An 11165-nucleotide genomic window follows, 5' to 3' on the forward strand; every position below is an offset into this window, starting at 1 on the left:
AACTTTGCTGTCTCGGGCATTGATTGAAATGACCGATGAGATCCCTTCGCACGCATTTGTTTTTGTTTCCTTTAACATCCCCCCCTCCAAACAGTAAGGCAATTTTAAAAATGATTTATTAAAATAGTATGATTTAAAATTTATTAAATGGGTGAATTCAACAATATTTCCATTATATTGAGTAAGAAGAATAGATGTAACTCTAAAATATAACACGTGTGACACGAATCACGTTCACATTTTGGTGTGTTTCTTATTTTTATTTTGCTCCACGAATTAAAAATTGGCAAACAACACATTCTAAACACATTGTTTAGTGTTGAAATTTTAATTTTTTCTCTACTTTAGACTAAATTTTAAAATTAAAAATGGAATTTAAGTTTCATTTTCATTTTAAAAAGTTAAAATTAAAGTTTTCTATGAAATTGGCCAAGGTAAGAAACATTAAAATTTGAATTTAAACTTAAATTAATGTGAAATGAAACTAAAATTTGAAATTTGGTCAAAATGGGAAAAAAAATGATGATTTAAATTGTAACACTAAAGGTAGCACAAAATGTGTGACATTATATGCAATCCACATACTCTCATTCATTGGATTACTTGATTTTGGCACAAAAGAAAAGGAGAGTTCGAAAGTTTTATTTCCGGTTAAAGGAAGAGGTGATCCCCATCGCCCAACTCTTACCAGATGGTAAACTCCTCCCTCGCTGCTGCCGGAAAATCTCAAATTCCCATCCTCTTCTGCTCCCACCAGTCACCACCATCCACCCCTAAAGTCCCTCGCTACTCTAGTTCCTGGAAATACCCACGCCTATAAATAACTCCTACCAAAACGACATTGTCTTTGTCATCTTCATCCTCTTCCATAAAATGGCTCAAACACTTCCTCCATTGCGCTCATACAAGTACTACAATTTAACATCTGTAACAGATAAACTCTCTTTTTCAGACGGATTATGACATTCCCTACTAACAAGGAGTACAACTTCGTACAAGACGGTTATAAGACCAAATTTACAGATGTCCAAATTGATCAACATCACATCCATGTAAAGGTATGCATGCATTCTTTATTGACCATACATTCATCTTGGTCGTATCATTTCACTTCAAACACCCTATGATGGAAAGATATTTCGCTTCGTCTATCTTGTCCCCATCACTCCGTAAAATGTCATTCATTTTAATATTTTCTTATTTTATTTTTGTTTGATGTTTCACGCTAAAATCAACTTAACATCAATTTTATTTTGTTAAGTTAAAGATTGACAAAAGACAATTTAAATTTTAAGAAATTAAAATTTATGATCAATATTGTTTCAAAAATTAATTTTAGAGATTTACTTTCGTAATGATTATGAATTATAATTATAGTAGAGAAGTTGAGTTACATACTTGTCTATTCAACTTCATTCCAAAATCTTAAGATCTTTCACGCGAAAAAAATAAATAAATCTTGAGATCTTATAGTTTTATGATTAGTCTATCATCACATTCGTTTTAGTTGTTTTCGATACATAACAATTTAAAACAAATAACTATAATTTCTCATTGCCAGTCTTTAACTATGTGGAACATTATGTGATCGCAAAAATCGGTTTTTCACTATTTGGTCTCTTCATTATACAAATTTTATCCTAAAACAGCACAAAGTTGTAGACTCAGTTAAATAAAAATGCATGTTTTAATATTTTTATTTACATTGAAATATATAAAGAGGATATTTATTCAAATAAGAAATTAAAAATATAATAATTCTGAGGTTTCTTTTTTCTTTTTTTTTTATCTTAACTAATGGATAAAGACATGGTTGTGTGTAAGAAAAATAATTTACCAAGAAAAACCATACCTACTTTAGTGATCTCTCCGCTTCATAATTATCTATCAGTTGAAAAATGCTCTTACGCTTTGTTTGTACGAAAGAGTTGAATAGAGAGGGAAAAAATATAGAAGAAAAGAATATGGGTGATAAATAGAGTAAAAATAGAATAAAAATGATACGTTATTTGAATGAGTAAAAATACGAGATAGAAGTAAACAAAATATTTTCCACTTAAATTGGATGAGTAAAAATGAAATAAATAAAATATATAAAAAATATTTTTATATTAATTTAAAAATTGAATTTAACTAAAAATTACTTTTTTATAATATATTTTTATTGTTAAATTTATTATTTTTCTATATTTTTGTTATAAAAAGATTATTTAATTTTTAAATAAACAAAAAAAATTGAAAATGCTAGCAGCATCTTTCTCTCATAACTGCACTTCTAGTGACAAGTATTATATTTTCATTTCTTTCTCTTTTGAACTCCACCAAAAACATATTATATTTTGACAAAATTTTTAATTGCTTTTTTTTTTCCTCCTTTTTAAGTTAATACTCACTACACTAATATGCCATATTGTTTCAATTTAACATTCAACACTGAATTTTCGACAATACTCTTTATTTGACATGTTTCAATGCACTTTCTACTTATGAAAAAATTGTTGCTTAAGGAGGAGAATCTATAGGACAATAAATTTTTGGAGGACTCAAGAGAGCTTCTTGCTGTGATTAATATACTCTCTCATTTACTGGATGAAGAATACACAAGGTATAGGATGGATTGGGCTGCAGAACAACATGAAGTCCAAAAAAGCATTCTATAAATTTTTCGGTATGTAAGTTGCTTATAGCTAGCTTTGGCCTCCCAATAGCATAAGCATATAGATATACACTATGTAGGTGTAGGTGTGGACGATAAGTAAGAAAAAGAGAAAAAGAGAAAGAAAAAAAAATGAGGCAATAAATCCCTGAGTATATTGTATCTTTATTTAAGTTTTTAAAAAGAAAGAAAATGAAGAATGCTTTTTGAGTAGAATTAACATTTTAATAAAAAAAATAATTTATTTCAAATATTTTTATAAGTTGATAGACTAAGAAACATGATCTAATCAAAATAAAATCAAGAGATAAGTTACGAATTTATTAATTTAATCTAAATTTTATTATTTTTTAGCATAAAGTAATCTCTTTTTGCTAAATTCGGCAAAATAATGAGCGCGAAATGTATAAAAAAATCAGTAGATAAAGATATCTATTTATTAGAAAATCCCAAGGTATTATTATTATTATGAAATTGCTTGTGCTTTTTGGATGAGGTTTGAGGTGATCTTGAAGCTAGAAAATAAATAGAAAAGGTGGATAAAGTAAGGAGGAATAGATGGCCCAAGAGCTACCATGCTGACGTTACTGATCTATAGCTTCTAGTTTTATGTTTACTAAAGCAAAAGAAAATAGCTTCAAGTTTTATGACAAACAACAACCAACGTTGCTGTGTCTGAGAGGGAGCGCTGAGCAACATTGTATTGGTTTGAAATAACGTTTATGGCTTCTCTGCTCCCTACAACTGCAACCACACTTCAATATAATCACACTATCTTCTTCTCTCCTCCCAAACCCACCACCCCAATTCTCATTCCTTTCTCAACAAACCGTTTTAAGATTAACTCTACAAAGTGCAATGCACTGATAACATCCCCAAAGACTTGTTGGATAACACCTTTTATATGGACCAGTTTCCTGTGCTGAGATCAGTGTTAGTGAAGTTTCAGACTATAACTGAAGACTTATCAGAGATGCAGAGGTGGGTGTTTGTGATACTTGCTGGAATGACATGGGTTTACTTAACTGCAAGGCCTGGTGTTCTTGTTGGTGCCATTGATGCATTCCTTTTGGCTCCACTTCAACTGCTTTTGGACAGTTTATCTGGAAGGAGAAATCTTAAGAGAACTGATTTTCTTATTGGAGATAAGCTTGGAGAAGGGTCATTTGGTGTTGTTTATTCAGGTGTTTTGGTCCCTAAGAATTTAGATGTAGAAGAGAGGTTGCAGAAGAGTGGAGGAGGCAAGGTCACTAAGTTGGAAGCTAAATCTATGGATAAAGTTATTCTTAAAAAGGTATCATTAATATATTTCTTTTTGGATAAAACTTTGGTACTGTATCTTAGATGTTTTGGTGTTGTTCTCCAATTGATATTTGAGTTTTACTGTGATAATGTGTATCCACCTTTATTGCGTGGATTACTATTGTAAAACTCTAATTTTAAATGAAAAAAGTACCCAAAAGTATTTATAACACTGCACTTAAGTTTTTTCCTTTCGTTTTTTTTACCAATGATTCCTTAGCCACCACGGTCATTGTTGGAGGACTCTTTCTTCCCATGTTTCTCTGGTTTTGGAGGATTATCGATCCTTTTGTTCTTGACTTTTGTCTCTTACTAATTTCTCCTTTTGTTAATGAAGAGAAAATAGATATGTAGATGTTCAAATACTTAACTTGAACTCCCAATCTTTATTTTTTTGGTTGGTAAATTCCAAATCGTGCGTTGACTTGACTTAACATTTCTCAACTTACATGTGATGATGTAATTCATTTTCTTTTTCTGATTTTAATTTTAAAGCATGTTAAATGTATTCAGGAGCTGACTGATGGAATATGCAGGTAAAGGTAGGAATTGAAGGGGCAGAAAAATTTGGTGATTTTGAGGAGTGGTTCAATTACAGGGTCTCTAGAGCAGCTCCTGAAACATGTGCTAAGTTCCTTGGAAGTTTTGTTGCTGATAAAACCAATTCACAGTTCACAAAAGGAGGAAAATGGCTTGTTTGGAAGTTTGAGGTGCTCTACCAAATATTCCAATTCAGATAAACTGTAGGCACTGATTACCTATGCATGCCATTGTGCACCACTTAAAAGTTTTGTAACAATTTTGTTATGGTGGTCTGAATTTTTAAATGTTATCATGGATATATTACAAAATAACCATCCTTGGGAGTCTTGTTTATCCCTTCATTTATTTAAATGAATTGCATAGATTAAAGCATGCAGATATGCTCCAAATATATTTTATGATATACCAACTATTCTATACACTAATTGCAGGGTTGTCCATATCACAGGGAGACTGTTCTCTTGCTGATTACATGGCAGATAGAACCTTCCCTTCAAACTTAGAGTCTATCATGTTTCGACGTGTCTTGCAAGGTGTAGACTCTTCTAAACGAGATGCATTGATCATCAAGCAAATAATGCGCCAGATCATTACATCTCTTAAGAAAATACATGACACAGGCATTGTGCATAGGGATGTAAAGCCTTCTAACTTGGTGGTTACCAAACGGGGGCAGATTAAACTCATTGATTTTGGTTCAGCAACAGACCTTAGGATTGGAAAGAATTATGTTCCCAACTGTAACCCTCTGGATCCTGACTACTGTCCCCCTGAACTATCTGTGCTACCAGAAGAAACAATAAATCTTCCACCAGAGCCAATTGCAGCTTTCCTTTCACCAATCTTGTGGCAGGTTTTATTTCTATATTTATGTTGTCAAACTTAAGGTTCTTTCATAGGGTAATCACAGTATCAGTTCTAGTAAAACAATATAATACTGGGTCAAACAATTTTTGAAATTAGTTAAAGCAGTATACACACCAAGATATTTTCACAGAATCACAATATAATTCTTTGGAGAATTTCAATATACGAATTTTGGCGAAGGTACTTCAATTTTTGGAATATCAAACAACTAAACAAGTGTTTCAAGCCAACATTGATTTAATTAAGAACTAATTTGGGTGTTGATTCTATATTAGAAATATCTTCACTAGGATTTCTAAATCGTACTAATGTGACTGGAGCCATTTACTATATAGTTTTTGCGTCATCTAGAATTTCCAGACTGTGTTTTCAACGTATCATTTGCTACTTAATATGACTGGAGCCATTTACTACTTTTCAAAGTGTATCCATTGTGCTTTTCCCTGTCTGTTTGAAATATATTAGGAAGTGATAAAGTGGAGTCTTTGATTACTTTTGCAGTTAAACAGTCCTGATCTGTTTGATATGTATTCTGCCGGGATTGTACTCCTGCAAATGGCAATACCAACCTTAAGATCTCCAGCTGGCTTGAAGAATTTCAATTTTCAGATGAAAACATGTGGGTATGATTTGAACAAATGGAGGGAGTCTGCTCGCATCAAGCCCAACTTCCAAATTCTTGATGGTGACTCTGGTAGAGGGTGGGACTTGGCAACAAAGCTTATCTCCTCTGAAAGAAGAGGACGTTTATCTGCTGCTGCTGCTTTGAGGCATCCTTATTTCCTTCTGGGTGGAGATCAGGCAGCTGCAGCCCTTTCAAAATTAAGCTTAAGCACAAAGTGAGCTGCCTAGAATGAAATGCTATGTAAGTAAATTTGTTCCAGTTTCTGATTATTTCATTTTTTTGCACTTGGTTGATAATTCTGACTCTATAAAGGTAAGCTTAAGCAGAACTTTACTCCTCTTCTCACTGTCCTTGTTGTCTTCTGAAAATGTGTATATAAGTATGCAAAATGATTGGATTTGAATATGGAAAGCCTGCTTTCTATTTGACTTAATTAAACAGGATGCAATTGGATCATTAGTGTGAGCAACTTGCACTTTTTATGATTGTCTTTTGCACCCTAAGGTGTTAGGAAAATTAGCTGGGACAGTTATAATAGTTAGTTGGTAGAAGGGGTTAGTCAGTTAGAGTGGGTTGTGAGGTAAATAAATAGGAGGAGGATTTGAGGGAAGGGGCATTCAGATCAGTATCATTTGTAAACTGAGCAATTGCTCTTTGTTAAAGGAGAAATCCTTTGTGATAGGGAAACCACTGGAGGAGTGATCTATTAACTGTGTTATATTGTTTTGCAATTAAGAAATACAATCTCTATTCTCTAATCCAGGTAAAGTAAGGTAGTAACATCTGTTCATTCAAAAAGTAGTATCAAGTCTAAGATAACAGGTTTCTTTTGGCCTAGGATTACTGATATACAGGGATGGTTTACTTGTTTGTTTATACTTTTGATGTGTAAGAATCATACGAGTGTAAATTGAAGCTCTCTGTCTCTACGTTATTACAAAATGTCTATTTCCTTCAGGTGGGGCTTATATGATATGGATATAATGGCATACCATCTAAAGGTCAACTAATATATGAATTGACAACCAGAAGTTCTTGGATTTTGTTCCATTTTTTCTCTGTTTAAGCCAGAGAACCTCCAGAAAGATATGAAAGGAAACTATGAATATTCCTTGTTATCTATCTATCTATATGATATAACATATCCCCTCTTAGAATCAGTGGCTTATTCAAACTCAGGGAGCAGTACTCGGTGGTTGCAATGGCTTGATCAGCCTTCTCTCATGATTTCCTTCTTCAAGTGGTAAATGTTTCAAAGCTTGGCAAGACATCACCAGTAATGCCAATTCTTAAAACAAAATATAGATAAAGGGCCAGAATCAATTGGCATTCTGATATGTAATGTTTTACTTATTCAATGCAAGTTACTTTCAAGATGAGATAGTGGCCTATTCAATTTCATTTGGCACTTATATTCAACTTGTGCTGTTGTACGAAATGGTTCTTCTCCATATCCCCATAAAAAAATGAGTTATGTTTTCCGCATAAGAACCACTATACTATACACCTATAATGCTGCCTTATTATTTTACCAATTGCCATATGATGATACTGAAGTGTATATATTCTTAACATAAAACAATGATGAATGCTGTAGCACGCTTCTAGTTTAACATTGTGGTGACCTTGAATGACTATAATGTCACAACATACAAATTATACAGACTATTGACATTAATACAAACAAAATGTCACATATTTATCCAAGCATGGCTTTATATGGCCATTGCATTACAATTGGAAACTATCCACTTCTGGTGTTACAGTTCATCATGATAGAGTATTTTCTCCAACAATTTTTTCTTCTTACAACCCCACTGGCATTTGGTATAGCACAAGGAATTGAATAGGGCAAGTCTAGTAGATTGAAGTTGTATAATACTCGAGGTGGAAGGAGATTTTGAGAGAACAATGGCATACCCATCATCCATGTTATCTGTTCCATCAGGGAAAAATTGCCACAACAGGCTTCCAGCCCCACCACCTCCTTTCTTTGTAGAGTTTAGGATGGTATTGTACACAGTGCTTAAAAGTGTGTCTCTATATGTTGAATTGTAGCCAGGATCTTTGGAAGATACACCAAACTCAGCAAAAACAACTGGCATTCCAAGATGCTTTTCAGCATCTTCTATGTGAGCTTCCATCCAAGATTTTATAAATGGGAGATGAGTATCAGCAATTTGTTGTGAAATCCTTCAACAGGGGAATCGATTGAGTTAGAAATTGTTGTATTCATGTCTAAAGAGTACATGTTAGGCAATTAAATGGACAAGACAAAGAATAAACTCGTGTATGACAAAACCCTCTAAAAAAATTTATCAATGCTTGTACAAACAAACTAGATAAGTATGTGCATGCATATGAATGTTATATTGATACTCCCTCTGGTCTTGTTTATTAGGTCTTTTCCCAGATTAAAAGTTGTTAAAATTAGTTAGTGCATGATTTATTAAAAACTATAATATTTCAAGTTTATCCCTATTTAAACTCAAACTCAATTATCATAGTAGTTGCTAAGAAATTAGAAAAGTGTAATATTTATGAAGGGTACATGTGAGAAATAATAAATATTTCTAAAATTTTGTAAAGGGTCTTATACTAAAGACATACAAATTTTTTAAAGGAGACTTGTAAAAAATGCCGAAGAGAGTATAAATGTAGCAGTTTGTATAAATGGTTGACAAAAGTCTTATGACAATTTTACATATTTGAATAAAGCAATATCATTACTGAACAGGGACTTACCAAGAGTCAGGATACATGTGAACAGAAGCGAAGTCTACACCAAGAACCTGGTGGTTCCTGATAAAATCAGTTCCAACTTGTTGAGCATATGCATTGGGATTAAACCGAGTTCTCTGAGGTGTTGAGGGGCCATAAAATCCTTCTAGTCCTACCTCAACTAGATGTTTTGGATCAATTTTCTTCACATGGAATGCCATTTCTTGTATCCAATCCTATACATAAGTTAGTAGTTGAATTGAGTGCACTAAATGATATCATGGAAAGAACTAATTGCTTGAATACAATGGTTTGATGTGATGTATTATAGGACATCACAAAATGCATTATATATTTTCTTTTCAATACCATATGATCCTTCCCTTCTGTTCTGGAAACCAGAAGAAGTTTTCAAGTGGCAAACCTGTAACTTGTCACCCGTGGTATCTGAGGTGCATCGAGGTTCATTCATCAATTCCCAAGCAAAAATTGTTGGATCTTCCTTATAAGTGATGTTTGTGAATGTATTAACTCTATTGAGCACGGTCTACACAGTGAAAATAGTATTGGAACCAACTTAGTAACGAGGATTTATCAAAAAGATAAATAATAATAATAATAATAATAGATAACATAACTGCAGTCATAACCTGGTTGCAATTTCAAGGCAGTTAGTCATTGTAACACAATACAAACAAGCTATAATTTCTGGGACCAAATCAAAGTAACCAATGGTGGTTTTAGCCTGTTGCATTAATTTAAAAGAACTTGCCTTAACATGGGCTTTGTAGTAGCTTCTAAGAGTTGGATGTGAGAAGAAGTCATCATCAGAGGTCAAGTTAAGGCCAGCAGCATTGCCCCATTTCACATATTGTGCTTTGCCCCCATATGCCTCCCAATTGTTGGCCAATGATAATATGAGCCTGATTTTGTATTTCTTTGCTTCACTTACCACAAAGTCCAGGGCCTGCAATTCCCATAGTAAAATGGAATTACGTAAGGAATGCTAATTATCTGCACTGATAACTAATAACTTGAAGTTCGATTGTATCATAAACTGATTTCAGTTACCATAAGAAGCTTACACAACAAACAATTCGTAAGGGTTGGTGTCTAACCCGTTTAACATGCTTCAATCAAAAGTAACAAATAGTTGACAATATTATTATAGTGCAGTGGGGGGTTATACAAATTTAAAGCCTTTCTTCTTGAATAGTTTATACAAACTAATTCTTATATAATATTTTATGTTGTAAACTGTATGCCAAGTTAATGTAGTATTTCATAAAACAACAAAACAGTAAAGGGGAGCCTTGATGTTTGACTGTATCATACTCTGATTTCAATTACCATAGGAAGCTTAGAAATTTGGTATGGTTGATCACCAAGATAATATCTCATAATTTAATGGTGAAATTTATTAAATTTGTATTTTATAAAACGCTATTGAGTGGAATAAATGACTAAAGTGTGTGTGTGCACATAATGTTGTTCACTATATACCAAGTTAGTGTAGTAATACATAAAATAACAAAACAGTGAAAGAGCACCTTGAAAACTTCTTCATCATAAACTGATGGAGATTTCTGTAGGGCCCGCCACTGGCCATCATTGAAGGCCCAAGTCCTACAAACTGTCATACCCACTGATGATGCTTGTTGGAACACCTCAGTGACCTTTCCTCTGGTGGACTCATCTGCAGCAAACACCATAAGCCAATATGTGTTGAATCCATTAACATAGAAAGGTTTGTCATCCACCACAAATTGGTTTCCTTTCTTTTGCACCATTTGCCATTCATCACCTTCCATGTCCCCCTTTTCACTACAAACACCAAATATGCAAGTGCCAAGGTTAAACAACAAACATATAGATTCCCAAACATAAAATATAACAACTAGAGGGAAAAGGGATTTCAAGTACATACCGATAATTTGTGATAGAATTTTCTATTCCATTGTTGCCTTCCTTGAGTGCTTCTTCATCATTCAAAATGCCACCAAATGCATTAGAACTTAAACTTTTAGTTAGCATAAAAAAAAGGATCAAAGAAGGAATGCACACTCCAAATCTCTCCATTGAGCTTGGTTACCTAGCCACGTTGCCCATTCTCTATCGGACCACATTATATATATCAGTGAACGTGTTACGTGTTCTTTCATAAAAATGGATCAAATTCAGAAGAGTAGTGTGCAAGTGGAGATCATGTTTCTGCTCTAGCTTTAAAGCAAAGAAACTTCTGTGTTCCATTGTTTAGCAACGGATAGATAGACCAGGGAAGGGTAGGACTTAGGAGTAAAGTTGCATAAACTCCACCACTAACTCTTTAAGGTAAGTTCAAGTGGGTTCCACTAATTAGACCTTGGAATATAGATTTGTTCTTAGATTTGAACTTGCTATTTTTTGTATTATATGAATAATATAATGTGAAGATTATTAAATATTATTAAT

The 11165-nt window shown here is 33.2% G+C and overlaps 2 protein-coding genes across 2 annotated transcripts; one reads left to right on the plus strand and one right to left on the minus strand.

Moving 5' to 3' along the window:
• Nucleotides 1-3173: 3173 nt before the first annotated feature.
• On the plus strand, nucleotides 3174-7538 carry LOC113862826 (serine/threonine-protein kinase STN8, chloroplastic-like). Its single transcript, XM_027496056.1, has 5 exons — nucleotides 3174-3950; nucleotides 4495-4668; nucleotides 4950-5354; nucleotides 5870-6233; nucleotides 6952-7538. The coding sequence occupies exons 1-4, from the start codon at nucleotides 3561-3563 to the stop codon at nucleotides 6209-6211; spliced, it is 1311 nt and encodes a 436-aa protein (XP_027351857.1). The 5' UTR covers nucleotides 3174-3560; the 3' UTR covers nucleotides 6212-6233; nucleotides 6952-7538.
• Nucleotides 7539-7726: 188 nt separating this feature from the next.
• Nucleotides 7727-10802, minus strand: LOC113863300 (mannan endo-1,4-beta-mannosidase 6-like). Its single transcript, XM_027496832.1, has 6 exons — nucleotides 10642-10802; nucleotides 10265-10538; nucleotides 9487-9681; nucleotides 9139-9261; nucleotides 8739-8950; nucleotides 7727-8186 (listed from the first exon to the last, which is right to left on the minus strand). The coding sequence occupies exons 1-6, from the start codon at nucleotides 10791-10793 to the stop codon at nucleotides 7754-7756; spliced, it is 1389 nt and encodes a 462-aa protein (XP_027352633.1). The 5' UTR covers nucleotides 10794-10802; the 3' UTR covers nucleotides 7727-7753.
• Nucleotides 10803-11165: the final 363 nt, after the last annotated feature.

This window comes from Abrus precatorius, unplaced genomic scaffold (assembly GCF_003935025.1).
Source record: "Abrus precatorius isolate BTA unplaced genomic scaffold, Abrus_2018 Scaffold3, whole genome shotgun sequence".
Lineage (NCBI taxonomy): Eukaryota > Viridiplantae > Streptophyta > Magnoliopsida > Fabales > Fabaceae > Abrus > Abrus precatorius.

Coding starts and splice junctions, on each gene's coding strand:
- LOC113863300 (XM_027496832.1), bottom strand. CDS start 10,793: ATGGAGAGATTTGGAGTGTGCATTCCTTCTTTGATCCTTTTTTTTATG. Junction 10,539..10,641: donor AATTCTATCACAAATTATCG/GTATGTACTTGA, acceptor TGGTGTTTGTAG/TGAAAAGGGGGACATGGAAG. Junction 8,187..8,738: donor CACATGTATCCTGACTCTTG/GTAAGTCCCTGT, acceptor CCCCTGTTGAAG/GATTTCACAACAAATTGCTG.
- LOC113862826 (XM_027496056.1), top strand. CDS start 3,561: ATGGACCAGTTTCCTGTGCTGAGATCAGTGTTAGTGAAGTTTCAGACT. Junction 3,951..4,494: donor ATAAAGTTATTCTTAAAAAG/GTATCATTAATA, acceptor TGGAATATGCAG/GTAAAGGTAGGAATTGAAGG. Junction 5,355..5,869: donor TTTCACCAATCTTGTGGCAG/GTTTTATTTCTA, acceptor TTACTTTTGCAG/TTAAACAGTCCTGATCTGTT.